A 17,882-nucleotide genomic window follows, 5' to 3' on the forward strand; every position below is an offset into this window, starting at 1 on the left:
ATTCATAGCTTTTGATTAATTTTGGCTGCCTTTCACTCTGATTACACTAGTGTATGAGTCTGGCCAAATGTATTAAAACTTAATTTGTTGCTTGACATCAAATGTAAACTTCTTATAAGCTGTCTGTCGTATAGGGCAGTGCTGCCCTCAGGTGGTGTGCTGGAGTAATGCATCTCTCTTTTCAACACCACAGGTTCCAAACCCTGGTTCTGGAGTCCTATGCCCTGCACATTTGAGTGTTTTCCTCTGCTTAAAAACCTGATTCAACTAATTAACAGCCCTTCTTGAGTTGAAATGGACGTGTTGGAGCAGGGAAAACACTAAAATGGAAGGACAGGGTGTACTCCAGGATATGTGTTTTTAAGCTAAAGCTGATGTTTGTGTTACATTGTGTTAGTCCCAATATGCTGCTTCATCATAATGACAAAATCTGTTAAATGGTTTATTTTAAATGATTCCCCCCCCAGATTAAGCTAGTGGATTTCAATACGTACGACCTCACCCTTAACTTTGCCATAAGGAAGACGTTGTGTCTTAAACCTCTGACAGTATCCCTAGGCAGATGTTGGTTCAAGTGGGACATGTCCAAGGTAAATCATAAAACCTACTCTTCTTTCACTTCAATAATGAATATAAACGTATTTGCAGTGAACCACACCTGATCGATCTATCTCTCTCTCTCTCTCTCTCTTCCCCCATTTCTTTCTAGCCTGAGCACATGTGTAGTAGTTATGTCCGTGTTTCTGGTGGGTTAATTTCTCTGAGGGGGATGAGCTGCAGTGTGCATGCAGTAAGCTCCAGCAGCGAGGAGATATTCTTGCGGTGAGAGCCGCAGACTGAACAGAGCAACATTTGTCCTGGAGCTTGCAGCTGCTATGGACTGCTGCTGTGATCAGATGGGTCTCTGAAATTAAAGTGAGAAACTCAACAAGCAGCAGCAAAATTCAACACCCTACTGTAAATGTTTTGGGCCATGTTTCATTTAGATCTTGATGGACGTTGTGTTGTAGAGCATTCTTTTTTTAAAGCACATATATCGCCTTAAAACTTGCTCCAGTATGCTTTAGGACCTATATCCTTAGGGGAAAATAAAGAAGACAAAGAAATATACTTTATTGCAACAAGACATTTAGTGAGTTAGGTTTCAACTATGTTGCAACAAATGGTCAAATCATGTAGTTTAAAATATTAATAGGAAAAATGAAAATAATGTCGGCTCCTAAGGTTGGATCTCCCTCTCTGAGTAATTTGTATATCCACCCTTTACTTTTATAAGTGCCTCCAAGTGCTTTGTGTCTTCGTTTTTCACCCAGAAACCAGTAACTACACTGATGTTTGTATTTCTTTGTCATGTATGGTCATGTTTGTGGAGTCAGACTTACTAAAAAACTGTTATTTTAGCAAATGAAAATATAAAATTGCCACAGATATATGGTGGTGTTAACCACTTAAGATGTGGATTATCACAAGTACCAAAAGAACAGACACATTGAAGAAAACAGCACTGGCACACCTTACTGCATGATTTACATATTTATATTGTTCAGTTTAAATGTAACATTTACTTCCCCATGTAATTTATCTTGAGCACTCCTGACTTTAACAACCTTCATTAGCAATGTGCACTCATGGCTTCAATAGTTCAGCCATTTTCCTCTTCATTTAGGCAGCCAAACACAAAAAAAGGATATCGATTACGCCAATGAATTGCTGTTGTAACATTATAACATCATGAGATCAAATTTAGGCACAAAAAATTCTTACTCTGTTCCAAATTTTCCGCTCAACTCAAATAATAAACGAAATCAGTAAAACGTGATATGAAGTGTAGTGAGAGACAATTTCTTCCTGATAGCCACAAATCTAACAGCAGATGTTAAAGTCAGGAAGAGCTGCAGTATGTACAGATAGGCATCAATGTAACCAACAGAAACAGAAACAGAACACATCCAACTCCAAACACAGCCAGGCTAACGAGCGCTTCACGAAAGTAGTGGGTTCATTTGCATCTAAATGTCTGAAAGTCTCTGTAAAATAAAGGTCCTATTTTAAACAGCAGAACAAGTTTCTTCAGAAGTGAGAAACTGGATTTATATCCAGTTGTATAGAGTCAAGAATTTATTTGTCACATACACAATTATATACAGTATATAACTTGCAGTGAAATGAAAACTGCAAGTATAGTAGTAGGTTTGCAACCTTTTATGGGATTAATGAAAATTTTTAGATTTGCACATTTAACAGAGGCAACACTACCAAACCTTTGCTTTTTTTTTTTTTTCTGAGAGTGGATCAACCAAACCACTCAGACAAAACACACATATACATATCTCTTCATTAATCCTGATTTCTATTCACGTTTAACGCATACAGTCAAGGGTTTAAAAACTAAACTTTAAAATAAGAATATATTTCAGGTATTAAATAATTTCATATAAAAAAGGTAAAAGCTCCCTCCCCACCCCAAAATTCCAAATACATCTTTTCATATACATGTATTATTCCCCTTTCCTCACACAGGAGTCCATGCAGTACCTATTTATAATAATGGCAGAGTTTCTTTTTCTCACTATTTTGTCTAACTGCATACACGTAATTGCAAAGCGGCACAAACACGCAGAGAAGCTTATACTGTAGGTGATTTGGCTTGCTTTTTCATAGTGTGGTAATAACTTGGGTTAAAATGAGGAATAGTAATCTTAACATAGTCAGTCATTTTCATATTATGGCCTGTGAGAGTCTATAGTTTGTATCGGAGAAAAGCAGACAATCAGCACACAGCTTCTAGTGTATGCTTCATCTACCACTCTCTGGTCAGTTTGGTGTTTTGGTCCCGTTTGGGTGGCTCTGGCGGTGGACCCCGCCGTAGCGTTGCATAGCCTGAGATATTGGCACCCATGTAGCCTCCCTTTTTCTGCTGGCCCAGCAGCAGCTCTGGGGGAGGCGGTGGTAGTGCCATGTCGTCCATAGTGGCCACAGGGTCCATCTTGGCCGAGATGCGGGATGAAGTCAAGGAGCTGTGTCTAGACATGGACTTTCTCTTTAAAGTCCTGTTAAGGTCCTCAAGAAAGTTGGGTTGGATTGAGAGGTTGCCTTTGGGGGACGTGGGGGGCATCTGAGAGGTAAATGGGGTAAGAGGGATCTGTTGTGGTGGGGGCGAAAGGGCCAAGGGCTCGGGGGTACCACTACTGCGGCGGTGCATAGTCGGAGGAGGTGTTTTTCTCAAGGAGCTGTGCTTCCTTGCTGAAGTGTTGGAGAAAAGCTGTGGCTGGGGGTTTACTACAGCCACTTTGGGAGCTCCGGTATGCAACTCCACAGGTGGTGGAGGAGGCAGGAGCTCAGAGTCTGGAGGTGGAGGGGGGAATTCACAATCAAGAGGAGGAGAGGGAAAGTCTGAGTTGGGCTGGCGGGACTGACTGGGTTTCCCCTGTAGAGGCAGTGGTAGGTTTGCCAAGTTGATCTTGCCTGGTTTCATTGATGCTCGGAAACTGATCGAGGTGTCCTTGGATGGTGAGCCAGTTGTAGAAGATGGAGTGGAGAATGAGCTGGGGGAAGGCTGGCTGGGCTGAGCAAACATGCTCACCAGGTCTTCCACTTTTTTTGACTCCTGGAACTCAACAGAGGAGTTGGACTTTATACTGGAGTTTCGCTGTGGAGTTGGAGGAGGCCTCTTAACTGATGAGCTGGTTGAAAGGTTAGAGGAGGTGGAAGGGGATTTCTTCATGGGTGACCCCATCTTGGAAGAAGGGGGACTTGGATCTGGAGGTAGAGGTGGGGGTGGAGGAAAGTCTAGGCTACTTTCAGGTGGGGGTGGGGGGAACTCAGGAGACTGGGGCTGCACCTGCCCTCCTGGCTGCCATTTGGGCTTGGTTTTTACCACTGGAGGAGACATGGGGCTTTTAGGACCATCTAGAGTTCCAGGAAACTGGTTTGCAATCTGTTTAACCAGAGATGATGTTGGGGAGATGGCGGTAGATAAAGTTGGTGCTTTTGAGGGGAAGCTGTGCTGTTTGGGCAAGGTGGGTGGAGGCTGGTTGGGGCTCTGGCTACCAGAGAAGCTCTGCTGCTTCTTCATAGAAGTGGATGGTGTTGGGGACAGAGGTGGACCTACAGGGGAGACAGGAGACATGCCATGTCCAGATGGTTTGGGTGCTGTCTGGGGAGGAAATCCCCCAGTGAATGTTTTAGGTGGGGCAAGAGGAGGAGGTGGGGGAGAGAAACACACTGGAGGTGGAGGTGGAGGAGGCTCCTCACCTTGGCTGAGAGGAGAAAAGTCATAATTCATATGGGGAAATTTCTGAGCCAGGAACTCTTGGAGGCCATTGGTGCTGAGGGTTAGAGGACACTTAAATTGCTCTGGGGGTGGCGGGGGAGGCAAGACACCATTACTTTGCATGTGATCCAAAGGAGGAGGAGGTAATTGCTCTTCCTCAGGAGGTGGAGGAGGGATATACTCTGGCTGAGGGCTTGGGGGACCTAATTTGAGCACTGCCATGGCCGACCCTGGCACGGGCATCGACAGTGGAGGTGGTGGTGGGGCTGGAGGTGGGATGCTGGAACCTGCTGCTATATTGTTCAGTACCGGTTTCACAGACTGAGGGGGAGGAGGCGGAGGCACTGACTGTTGCTGCTGCTGCTGCTGCTGTTGTTGCATTGCCGCCAATAGAGGGGTCTGTATGAAGTGATTAGGGGCCTGGGAGATGTTGTGAAGTCTCGCAATGGTGCTGTACTTAGTGAACTTGGTGGGTGTGGAGTGGCAGGTAGGGTTGGGCAGAGGAGGAGGAGGTGGTGGAGGAGGAGGGGGTGATGGGGGAGAAGGAGAAGACTGGGGTGACATGCTTGGATAGCTTCCATGGGGTAGGACAGATTGAGGCATCTGGGGCAGATGGGGAAGTTGGAGAGGGTAAGAAGCTCTAGTAGGCTGTGCAGGTGGAGGTAGATCCATTCTCATCTATAGAAGAAAAGAAAGAATCAATAGATTCAAATAATTATTTACAATGTCCATGTCCAGCTGTGCTCAGTTTGCATACAGAAGTTAACACAACTGTTTAGAAGCAATAGGTATGGAATGAAGTAACAGATGTAGTAATAGTAAGAAGACAACAATTATTGACATGGAGGGTGACAGCCATCCTGTAAACCACATTTGCTAGGCTGAGATCAGCATGGCTGGGCCTGTACATTTTGAATAACAATTTTTTCTCCTTCTCTGTGTGACTAACAACAAATATTAAGCACTTATAGAACAACAGTGTTGATTATTACCTTAGGGCGTACCTCTCTGAAGCACAATCCCATTCTTGCAAACATACGTAATTCTTTGTTAATACACCACAGTGCACTCAAGCTACACTTTACTACATTAATACTACAATATTACACTAGTGCTTTGTGGGAATCCATTAAAAGTTAACACAAGCCACTAACACCAGTCTCTCACACTACATCCCAATTAGGCTGCATTCACCAAAACACACAAAGAGTAAACAACTATAGAGTACTAACAGAGTGGTTAGTGGCCTCTAAGTTATGTGAGGATAAGAGAAAACACTAGTGTTATGAGGGTTTTCACACCCTAACCTCAATCCCCACCAGTGCATAAGGGCATGGCCTTGCGAGACTTGAATTTTGCACCCTAAGAGAGGAGAGGAGAGGAGAAGAGCATAGAAAATCAGCAGTCACCCATAGTGCACTGGCCTATCTGTATTTTGAGGTGCCAGTATATCACACCAGCTCATAAGACTGATGAGCATGCTAAACTCTGATCTCTGAAAGCTGCTTCAGGCAAATACAAAGCAAATATGTATGTGATCATGAGCAGCAGAACTAATTAATGCTACTGAACTGACAAGCAGCTTATTATACAACAAGGATATTAATCTGACAGTGTTTCAACACTACACTTATTCATGAAATGTACAGTAGTTTCTTTCAAGTATAATGTAACAAATCTGATTAAGCTAAACAGTTTAATGGAAAATTCTATATTAATCAGAGCTGTGAGTGTTAAGCTGATGAATAATAATCACTTGAGCATTTGGATATGTGGATAACGCCAGCACTGTCCATGTTAGTTTACTACACTACTATAATATTACAACAAAACAAAAACAGAGAGCATTGGACAATGAGGCTATGATCAAATCATTTTTCACAGGGCAGATACAGGATGAGGCAGACTAGATGGAAGACAGGAGCAGATGATAGGGGTAAACAAGTAATGTCGACTTGTTTTAGGTCACCTTGGATTCCTCTGCCTGGTTGCCTCTCTTCCAGGCCTCAGAGAAGATGGAGCTGACCACACTCTGAGAGCGAACATGTCCAGAGGAAGTAGTCTCTGACACGCCACTGTCTGAATAGTTGGACTGGGATTCTGCAGAAATAAAGTGAGGTTCAGTGTGAGTTAGAGGTGTGCAACAGGACTGGGATCATGTGGGGACCGAACAAAAACATTGCAGGAGGGAGCAAGTGTTCCAATGTGAAGCTTGCAGGACAAAGACAGACCATACTGATTAACACGCAAGTGTAACATACATGAAGTGGTGCACCTGGACTTCACTGATTCATTAATTAAATTGTTCATTTGTTCATTCATTATCCTGTTTAAATTACCTATATATTGTGGGTAACAGTACCAACCAAGTTCATTAGAAAATATGGCACAATATGGTACAAACAAAAACTGTGGGTGTGAGTAGGATTGGTCAAGTGCACACACATCTAGTGTGAATGATCTCTGGACCACAGAGAGACTTAATTTTCATAAGTTCATGAGACACTATGTCCTCATACATGCTTACTGTATTCTCTCTTCGCTCTTTTTACTGCTTCCTTTTCCACAACACTGCTTAATTTAACAGTTTAGCAAGGAAGAAGGAAAATTGCACAAAACAACAAAGTTCTGTTCACAATCCGTTCACCTGCCACAATCCGAGCTCACCTGGCAGACTGGATGAGCTGGAACCAGATTTCATACTGGAGCTGGAGAGAGAAGACCAGTCATGTGCTGCTTCAGTGCGCTTCATAGCCTCCTGGTAGTTCACATACAGCTGCTTCCCATACTACATAAAACAACACAGACCATGTGAGGTACTTGGACCAAAAGAAAAAGGCCAAACTGCCTCATGTCACCATCCATAAACAAGCAGATACCTTGGCGATACGTATTCCATTGACCCACTGATGTAGAGTTCTGGCATCTTCACAGCAAAGGTACTTGATGTACTGAGACTTCTTCTGAATCTGAGGGTGCTGAACAAAGAAAACCAGAATATAATGAACAGATTGGAAAAATCTACCATCTTTTAATTCTCCCACATTACTCCAGGGGGCAGTACAAATCCATGCTGTCAAATAGCAGCATTTCTACCCAGTTTTTGCGGAAACATAATATCCATCTAGCTATAATAACCTTCTCTACAAAGACATACCATGACTTTGAAACGAAGCAAAAGAAAACCTTAGCCAAATAAAGCCATGAAAAAAGTTCTGTGACCAAAACCAAATATTTAAAAAAAATTTTTTTTACGTGTTTGCATCACTGTTTTTATTTTTAGTCCTCCAGGAGAGCAATAAAGAAGGTCTCCTGCTGAACAGAGTGGAAATTTAGGGAAATGTAATAAGAGGTGAGGCATGACATACATTTGGTCATTTTATCTTTCATTAAACAATGTCAGCTCAGGATAAGCTCTTCTATAGTATAAGATAATTCAAACTCTTCATTTATATTCTTGCACGGATCACGACATAAGACTCTGGAGCCAACGCCCAAAATTTGAAGCACAGTGTAATGGTGTCCTAATACATTAATATTGCTTACAGAACTGCTTACTACTTATTATGATTCTGCTTGACATCTTAGTGTTAACAGCATGCACACAGTGATCACGTTATTAGTAGCACCTACTTCATTTCTTTATCCTGACAGCTTATTATACCTTATATGGTCAGGTTGAAATTTTGGCACCTTGGTTACACTGAGTTTGCAGGCTGAAGTTAAGAGTGAGCCCTCTGTATATCACGGCGACTGTGTGCGATCGGTTTTTATTGTACTTACTTTCATGAGTGATTTAGTGTTGGTACTTGACCAAAGGCAGGTTTTAGCTGGATAAGATAAACACTTTTCTAAATGCTTTTCTGAATACTTTTTATGCAAACATTTACAAATGCAGCTTAAGCACAAGCCGAGTCTATTTATTATTAAGCCTCCTCTTAAGACTGTTTATCTTGTGATGTGTTGAAGAGGAGTTGACAGACTTATGTTTAAGGGTTAAGTGTACAGGCAACATGATATGAGATCATTGCTTCATTTATTTTTTGTCAACAGTTTTAGATTCTTGCTGCTGTAGCTAATGTACAACACATACCAAAGTCAGACAAATTTTCATGCTTCAGTTTGATTTATATACAGTGCCCTCCACTAATATTGGCACCCTTGGTAAATATGAGAAAAGAAGGCTGTGAAAAATTGTTTAACCTTTTTAAACAAAACACAGGTTTATCCAAATATCTTTGTTAAATATAGGTTTGCAACAATTATTGGCAGCGTTTTAGGCAATACTTTGTGCTACCTCCCTTTGCCAAGATAACAGCTCTGAGGCTTCTCCTATAATGCCTGATGAGGTTGGAGAATACATGGCAAGGGATCTGAGACCGTTCCTCCATAAAGAATCTCTCCAGATCCTTCAAATTACGAGGTCCACACTGGTGGACTCTCTTCTTCAGTTCACCACACAGGTTTTCTATAGGTTTCAAGTCAGGTAACTGGGATGGCCATGGCAGGACCTTGATTTTGTGACAGTAAACCATTTTTGTGTTGATTTTGATGTATGTTTTGGATCATTGTCCTGCTGGAAGATCCAACACAGCCCATTTTCAGCTTTCTGGCAAAGGCAGTCAGGTTTTCATTTAATATCTGTTGATACTTGATATTTGAGCCCATGATGCCATGTATCCTAACAAAATGTCCGGGTCCTCTGGCAGAAAAACAGAACCAAAACATTAAAGAGCCACCACCATATTTAATCGTGGACATGAGGTGCTTTTCCATATGGCTACCTCTCTGTGTGCACCAAAACCACCTCTGGTGTTTATTGTGTTTATTGCAAAAAGCTCTATTTTGGTTTCATCTGACCATAGAACCCAATCCCATTTGAAGTTCCAGCAGTGTCTGGCAAACTGAAGACGCTTGAGTTTGTTTTTGGATGAGAGTGGAGGCTTTTTTCTTGAAACCCTTCCAAACAGCTTGTGGTGATGTAGGTGACTCCGGATTGTAGTTTTGGAGACTTTCTGACCCCAAGATGCAACTAACTTCTACAATTCTCCAGCTGTGATCCTTGAAGATTTTTTGGCCACTCGAACCAACCTCTTCACAGTGCGCCGAGACGATATAGACACACGCCCAATTCCAGGATGTTTCATAACATTACCAATTGACTCTAACTTCTTAATTATTGCCCTGATGGTGGAAATGGGCATTTTAAATGCTTGTGCTATTTTCTTATAGCCACTTCCCATTCTGTGAAGCTCAACAACCTTTTGCCACACATCACAGCTATATTCCTTGGTCTTACCCATTGTTACGAATGACTAAGGGAATTTGGCCTGTGTGTTACCTCATACTTATACCCCTGTGAAACAGGAAGTCATGGTTGAACAATTTCCTGTTCCTAGTCACCCAGGTGTACTTAAAAAATGTAAAATATCAATGGCAATATATTTCAAATATATTTTTCTCATATGAATTCATGGGGTGCCAATAATTGTTGCACACCTATCTTTTTGGATAAACCTGTGTTTTGTTTGCAGTTGTTTGATATCCATAAGATATCAGTTGTTTGAGATCCAAGGTTATTTTTGTGAATTGTTTGAACAAAAGATCAAAAGATTAAAAATAAAGACAATTTTTCACAGCCTTCTTTGCTACCAAGGGTGCCAATATTAATGGAGGGCACTATACACTACCAGGCCAAAAAGACATGCTACATTGAATATTTATTTATAAGTTTTACATATATGTATATATGAATTGATATACACAGAACAATAAGAAGTCAGAACTTGCCCTGTTGTTAGGTTCAGTTATAAAAGAAACACAAATGGTGCACTAATACAGTGACCGCCGATTACTACAGAAAGCACTCACACTTGTATTGTAACACTGATTTTGTACCTTGAGGCCCATGCAGTAGTCAGTGGGAGCCTTGTACTTGCTACGGTACTCTCGCCCCAGATACACGTTCACATGATCCAGCTGTAGGAAGCATGCCAGGTCTCTAGAAGTCTGTAGTGGATGACACAGAGGGAAAAACAAGTTGCAAAAGAGTATAACTGAGCTTTAAACTGTAAATATGGATATTTCTTTAAAAATGTCATTAAGTTGATCACCCAGAACGGGCGTTTTCTACACGAGAGTGTATGTGAACCTTTTAGATTTCAGGAACCACTGTATAGTTTAGATTACTGAAGTACACAGGCTTTGTTCCAAACCAGGACTGGGACAATTTAATATTATCAGGTCCGGGTTAACATGGAGTTAGAGCAAATGTTCAGCAGCTGTTTACCCTAAAGCAAAGCTCTGATTCCCCATCTCTATTTGCTTGTAAACACAATATCTATCCATACTCTAGCTATCTATACTCAAATCTACTGTGGAATTATTGGCATGGTTTATGGAAAAAATATAATATAAAAAATATATATTATTAAAAAGAAAGATGCAATGAGTTATACAATGCTTTGGAAAAAAGTCTTTGCCCCTTTTAGTTTTCCATACTATTGCTTATTTGCCACAAAATAAAATATTAGACAAAGGGAACCTGAGAAAATAATTCTTTAAAGTTCTTTCCATTTTATAAACTCCAGCACAACCAACATCAGTATCACTAATGAGCAGATCATACAGGTACTGTTATGCACCTGCAAGACGAGCAGTGATGTTTCCTTTGCTTAGCAGTGGTTTCTGCCTTGCTACTATGTCATGAGTGCCATTTCAGCCCACGCTCCCTCAGAACTTTTATTCCTTCACCTTTTCTGGAATTTCCTTTTATTGTGCCATAATGAGCTTAAATAAATGCTGTACTGCAAGACGTGCTCTGTCTGTGTTCACTGAGCTGAATCTTATCAAGTAAATTCTGTGGATCAAAGACATTGGTGATATCGATGTTGGATAACTTTCCTGAGATGCCTCAGATAAATTAAACAATTTACACAAATTAAACAAATGAGATATTATCTTACGATCTGAAACCATACAGTGTGATAAATGAGTAATAATAGTAGAAACCCGTAAGAGGGGCAAATACTTTTTAACAGCATTGTATAGTTTTGGAGAGAACAAACCTTGCTAATTAAGAAACCTTTTTATGTTTGAAAGAATATTATTAAAACAAAATATATCCTCTAAGAGGTGAGAATATGTTCTTTTCTTGATTGTTGATGGAGATGAAAAGGATTTGTGTGTAGATGAGCATAGATGACAATTTGACAATAGACCTGTCATAAAGCCCCACCACATTATTATATATGTAATATTTGTCTTTCTAGTAATACTGCTTCAGAGTTTCGCTGTCATATAGCATTTAAAAGCACTGTAAGCACACAGTGTAACCCTTTACATACAGTGGAATCAATACGAATAACTGACACTGACTGACTTGTTTGTGTCAGTACATCAGTGTGTGTGTGTGTGTGTGTGTGTGTGTGTGTGTGTTGTTAGGGCTGTGTGGTAGATGTCAGAGAGAAGGACAGATGGAGAAATAAAGAGTGAAGACAAAAAGCTGAGCGAGAACTGACCTTGGCTTTGCCCTTTGGAACGTAGTATAGTCCAGAGGCCCGTAAAAGGAAATAGCGCTTCTTCCAGGACTTTTTACCGTCCTCTTTGAGCCAGAGCACGCCCTCCATCTCAGGCACGCTGACTGAGCTTCCACAAAAACACTCCTGTAGACCCACAGAAAAAAAAAAACCCTCATAGTTTCACCTACAGCATCTGCAGCACTGACTTATGACCTATATAACTCGATATGTCTTCATGAGACACAAGGGGTGGGTTTGGGGGCTATTAAATACACATGTTTACAGCATCCCTCACCTCCAGCAGAGCTTCTTTATTCCTGTCAGTCATCTCACAGGTCTCCTTTCGGCCCAGCAAATAGTTCTGACAAAGTAGAAGAAGGTAAATAAGGTGAACATATAAAATTAGCAGAGCAACACTTCCACGTTCTTCCTCAACTAAACAAAAAACACTTCCAGATTCCAGACCTCAGGAAGCCAAAAGTCAAATGCTGGAAATATGTGAAAACAGGAAAAAGAAAAAAGACCGCAAGGCTGATGGAGCAACACAGAACCTGATGACAAGCCTGATAAGTCTGACCTTGTACAGCCCCTGAGAACGGGTGGGTCCTATGAGCTCTCAGACAGATTCAAACTCACTCAAACTGTGCTTTTACACCAGACTGACCCTAGGTGACTTCTATCCAACACAATGAAATGCTTAAATACTTATACTCTGGGGCAAAAAAAAATAGGCCAATGTTCTTTTAACACCAAAAGTGCTGCAGTTCATTCAAAGTTACAGCCGACTTCACATTAACACGCATAACACAGTGTTCCGTCAGCCTATCTAAGATCTGTGGGAGGTCATTAAATGCAAAAACATTGACATGTTCAGATGTCAAAGACTTTAAGTTCACCCCAAAAACTTCATTATTTGAAAAAAAAATTAAAGGAAAAGCTATTCTGTGTGAACTTATGTTGCATGTTGCTTCAGTATTTACTTGTTTGTTAACATTTTATTCATTGCTAAATTTAAAACACTAAATTTTTATGCGTGGCCCTTTATTTGTGCCCTACAGTGTACATAAAACATATATTCTCATTAGTGATGTAACATTAATACATTATGAAAGACAGAGAATTGGATGTAAGAGCTAAGGCCCAACTAAGTGTCCCGATATAAGAAAACAATAGACATTAAGTGAAAGTGTTTCCTCCGCTAAGGTAATTACATTTCTGATATTGCTCTTTCATAACTGAACAATATAAAATATCAAACTCATTATTTTGCTTGTAGCTAACTTTCTTGTTCAGGCCAACATTAACATAAACTCAATGTCGTTTCATTCCTTATTTTTGTTTAGCTGTGTGATAGTGATGCATAAAAATAGCTTGTTGTAATGGCTACACTTCAAATGCTTATATACTGTAGTAAGCTATGAGGGTCACAGATTTATAACTTTTAAATTTTAAATCCTACGTTTTAACTCTATATAAGTAGAAGAAATTAATGCTCATCTGCCAATCAACGATAAACTATTTTTTACAACATTTTTGGTCGTATCAGCCACAATCTGAACCCAGTCTGAATCTTATATTTGATTGCGTCTAGAGTGATGCACTCTGTGGGAACACATACTACTACAGGAACTGTGGTTATCCTGAACAGGTGAATAGCTCTTGTGCTGATGTTAAAATCAGTCCCTCTCACCTGTGGGTTCTTGAAGAGAGCGTACTTCTCAATCCGTTCAATGAACATAAGTCTGTTGGTGCTGTCTCGGGTCCAGTTCAGCAGATTCTCCACCAAGTTCTCATGGTCCTCAAAGATTCGCTCTGGACAAACAGTGGAAATATATGATGAGAAGGAGACAAAGAGGATAATCAGAATCAGCAGTATGATCAATTTGACCAAGCCAGATTAATGCTCTCACTACTAAATGACATTTTCCTTAAAGAGTGTTTGGTGCTAATGTGTAAGAAGTCTGTGCCCTCGGGTAGAACCTGTTAATGAGACAGTGCCTCACACACTATTCACCTGAAATTTTCACCAGACATCAGTATTAACTCAAGAAATCTGGAAATATAAAGGATTCACAACATTAAAGTCCATAAATAAAGTTGTGTGTAATAAAGTGGAATGACACAGGAAAAAAGTATTGAACACGCTAAGAAAAAGCAGTTCTCCAAGGCAAGGTAAGGCAAGGAACCAGCTGAAATCCATAAATAATTATACCCCCTATCTGTGCAAATGAATATCAGCTGGGTTAGTAAATTGATGGTCTATAAAAAGACCATCGTTATACCTTGGTAACGAAAAGCCTTTTTATAGACCATCAATTTACTAACTAATTAATGTTGGGAATTCTTTATATTTCCGGAGTTAATACTGATGTCTGGTGAAAATTTCATGTGAAATCATTGGAAATATATTTACTGAAAAAAAAAATGCCCAATACTGTACGTATTTCCCCCACTGTACATATACACACACCCTCCTCTTAGCCATAGCTTGAGCTCTCAAGTTGATTTCAGTTGAAATCCAGGGGAGACATAGGCCTGTATGGAAATCGAGTTGAAGAACTTTGATAACAAATTATAAACTATAAACAAACTACAAAACCAACAAAAAAACAAAGACTCAAAAATTGTGCCTGGGGTCAAAAATTGAAACAAAATAAAACTAATTCAATGTAAATGCAAAAGTCAAGTAATCTCCTCGATAAGAAATGTTGCCGTGGTAAAGCTGCAGATCAACTAAAATTAGAAAATGAAAATGGTAAAATCCTAGAACTGAGGGATTACTGCAGGCAATCCATTAAAGCTTTATTTGCTGTTTACACTCCTGATCCTAATAGAAGATAATAATGTGGGTCTCGTGCAAGTGCAACTGAAGTTCCGCATGAATGCGCACTCTGCAAAACAAACATGCTATAACACACAACAGCAGCTGGAGAAACTAGAAGGTCAGGGTTACTGATGGTTTGTAAATCTTATTATAAGAAGAGAATATATTGTAGTTTTTGTGAGTACATGGAATAAAGTTAGTCCTGAAATCTTAAAATTAACAAAAGGAAAAAATTGAGCTATGAACAATGTATAAAGCTTGTATAATGTATAAAAATACACATTTTCCTCTATTTATACAGGGTGTCCTAAAATTCTCCATACATTGTGGAAATAATTTTTTTTTTTTTCAGATAGTCTTTAAATGATGCCTTTGACAAAAGAAGAACGTATTGAAATCATTCTCATGGCTGGATTGGGAAGCTGTCGCAAGGTTGCGATGGACTTTAACAGGAAACATGGCAAGCACGTCACACACGACACCGTTACTCCATTAGTATTAACTAATTCAAAACAACTGAAAGTGCTGAGGACCAACCGAGAAGTGGACGTCCACGAACATCCACTGACAGGGCCACAACCAACATGGTGCTGGTGTACCTGTACTGTACATGGTCCCCTATATATGGAGACTTTTTTGGGACACCCTCCAGATATACACCCATACACAGCAACCTCTAATAACACTCTCTTAACAACCTCATGGAATGTGCTTTGGGCCAACACACCCAAGGACTCCACCACGCAGTGAATAATACACCAGCTGACAGAAACAGAGGCAGACACACTGAGATGCACTACAAAGTGGGAGCAACTGAAAATGATTTAATTGTTAAAAGTCTGAATTTCTAAATACAGAGATTTAGAAAATTATTTTCTCAGGAATCCTATAACTTGACATTATATTCTGTGTAAAGGTCTAAACACAATTCGAATATATGACACAAATGCAACATCAGAATAGATGACGATGCTTGTTTCGTAGGGCTGGGTATTGTGACCAATTTGGCGATTCGATTCGATTCTTATTTATATGGTTTCGATTCGATTCAATATCGATTAGTTACCGGAGGTACTGGAGGAGAGTACGAAAAAAGGACTGGTGGGAGAGAGTTGTTTTAATGGAATTTGATGACGCTGAATGGAAAGAATATTTTTGTGTATGTGTCCTGTCGCAAAATGCTGTGAAAACTCCCACACGACCTTAATAGTGTGCTTAAGGTGTTTACATGTCTATAATGCACGTCGATAAAGTGACTAAAATAGGAATACTCCACATGTCTTAATTCAATTCGTGTTTACTTCGAGTATGACTTTAGCCGGATTAAGGTCATCAGAAATCGTTCTTAATCGTTTCAGTTACCAGAAACGCTGTTAACTGAAACTCTCCTACTTAGCTATATTACTGAAATACACATTTACATTAACAATACGGCCCACACAATTATGTTTAATTACTTTTTACTTTTACTTTGAGTAACAAACATTGTAACAAGAAATCATAAATATGTGCATACAGTGCACACAAGGTAAGCACAAACTGCACACTGCACATTACTGTAAAGAAAAAATAAACACTGTAAATGTGCAACAGTGAAATTCATTAACTTGAAACATATTTAAGAAATGAAACCGTTTTCAAAATTCATAACATGAAAGATGGCGACATGTTCAGGACGAGAGGCGAACTACAGATAATATTCGCATCCTCTCGAGTATAGCACGCGCATTAAGAATCGATTTGGGGATTTCCCTCATCCATATAGTTTCGTTAAATTGAAGATTGATTCAAATCTGAGAATCTATATTTTTTACCCAGCCCTACTGTTTTGGTCCAGAATTTTTTTTTTTAATAAAATAAAATAAAACAATGAACAAAGATTTACTTATAAAGATATATTTAATAATTTTCTACATGTAATTAATAATAGTGAAGCCATACGATTGGACTTGGTTTTCCCTCTAAAACTCTGTCCGTTCAGGGTTACAACGTTGTAGCTGCTATACTGTTTTTATACTTTGGTTCTCAGACACCAAAATTATTAGTTATAGTGCTGCCATGTTAACAGGATATGAGGTTATGAGCCGTGTATCACATGATTAAGTCTACACCCTAGCGATTGGTAATGTTTTTACCACAACTGACACAGAAATGAAGACAACTCAGTAAATTAAAATGTCACCTGACATGGCAGTGTCAATATCAATGTAAAGATCTTCGCAGAAGTGTTTTCGTGTTTAAAAAAAAGGATGATCAGTGCAAATAGGTAACGTGTTGTAGAGGCTTTGGCCTTCGATGATTTCCAGTGCGTCCTGCTGATGTTCTGTGAAATGGACCAGTGTAAATGAAAGGCCATATATGATTACACTGGCTGATCCTATTGGTATTTCTCAGAGCTCATTAACAGGTTGCATGAAAAATGAAAAAGATGGTTAAATGTCAATGTGTTATTCTGTCCCATCACTCACCCATTTGCAGTTCACTGATGATCTCCACCAGAGACCAGTCGAGACTGTAACCACAGTGCGATTTGTCCAGCAGGCTGTCCAGCACCTGACGCACCGTCTGCCTCTCATCCACCATCATGGTTTTGGAGCTCTCATCAGAAAGATGCACTCGGATCACCAGCTGAGAGAAACATTAGATCAGCTCTTAGTTTTCAAGCTGACTGACTGGTTGAGTCACATCGCACCTGAAAGCTTAACTTGGGCTTTATTGGAACTACTATTAGGGAGGTTTTGATTGCTTTTATAGTTGAAGGTTTTTACACAGAAAAACAGATTATTACACAGAAAAATACCAGTTATATTCTACAGATACAGCTACATATAAACACTGATACAAATGTATTATGTAGTAAATTTCAAACAAAACTTATCTTCAAAAAACATACAAGCAGAAATATTTGCATGTACCACTGCAAATGTACCATTCCTTTTTTTTTTTTTTAATGTTTCAGCCAGCACCATCGTCATAGGAGTCTTATATTTGGGAAAGTTATCCAGTTATAGGCCTGAGCTGCAACTAACAATTATTTTAAATAATCAGTTAATTGTTTATTTAATTGATTAGATATGTTAATAATATATACCAAATACCAAAAAATGTTTTAAAATATTTATTTCTTTGTATAATACAATATTATACAATAACTATCGTAGCATGAGAACATTCTCAATTGTCATGTTGACCGAACACTTTTTTAATATCAGACATCCAAACTAACCTAAACGTCACAGTATTCTGTACCGTTCTGGATTTGTTT

At 39.6% G+C, this 17,882-nt stretch overlaps 1 protein-coding gene and 1 non-coding gene across 6 annotated transcripts in view; one reads left to right on the forward strand and one right to left on the reverse strand.

Annotated features, from left to right (window-relative positions):
* The window catches only part of LOC108266500 (uncharacterized), a 3,194-nt gene extending 1,224 nt beyond the window's left edge, over positions 1–1,970 (forward strand). The window contains exons 1-2 of one of the 2 annotated variants that reach the window (XR_008396594.1): positions 1–590; positions 710–1,970. The exon at positions 1–590 is cut by the window's left edge and continues 1,224 nt beyond it. This is a non-coding gene — a transcript (uncharacterized LOC108266500). The remainder of the gene's footprint in view (positions 591–709) is intronic. The other variant, XR_008396595.1, reaches the window with a different exon arrangement.
* raph1a (Ras association (RalGDS/AF-6) and pleckstrin homology domains 1a) overlaps positions 1,519–17,882 on the reverse strand; it is a 76,672-nt gene continuing 60,308 nt past the window's right edge. For all 4 annotated transcript variants that reach the window (XM_017469896.3, XM_017469898.3, XM_017469895.3 and 1 more), the window contains 9 exons: positions 17,086–17,245; positions 13,484–13,605; positions 12,089–12,154; positions 11,794–11,937; positions 10,172–10,282; positions 7,153–7,251; positions 6,941–7,061; positions 6,243–6,373; positions 1,519–4,951 (listed from right to left, as the gene is read on the reverse strand). In XM_017469896.3, coding sequence (XP_017325385.1) covers positions 2,801–4,951; positions 6,243–6,373; positions 6,941–7,061; positions 7,153–7,251; positions 10,172–10,282; positions 11,794–11,937; positions 12,089–12,154; positions 13,484–13,605; positions 17,086–17,245 — 3,105 coding nt within the window. In that variant the 3' untranslated portion in view covers positions 1,519–2,800. The remainder of the gene's footprint in view (positions 4,952–6,242; positions 6,374–6,940; positions 7,062–7,152; positions 7,252–10,171; positions 10,283–11,793; positions 11,938–12,088; positions 12,155–13,483; positions 13,606–17,085; positions 17,246–17,882) is intronic.

This window comes from Ictalurus punctatus, chromosome 6, assembly GCF_001660625.3.
Source record: "Ictalurus punctatus breed USDA103 chromosome 6, Coco_2.0, whole genome shotgun sequence".
In the NCBI taxonomy this organism is placed as follows: Eukaryota; Metazoa; Chordata; class Actinopteri; order Siluriformes; family Ictaluridae; genus Ictalurus; species Ictalurus punctatus.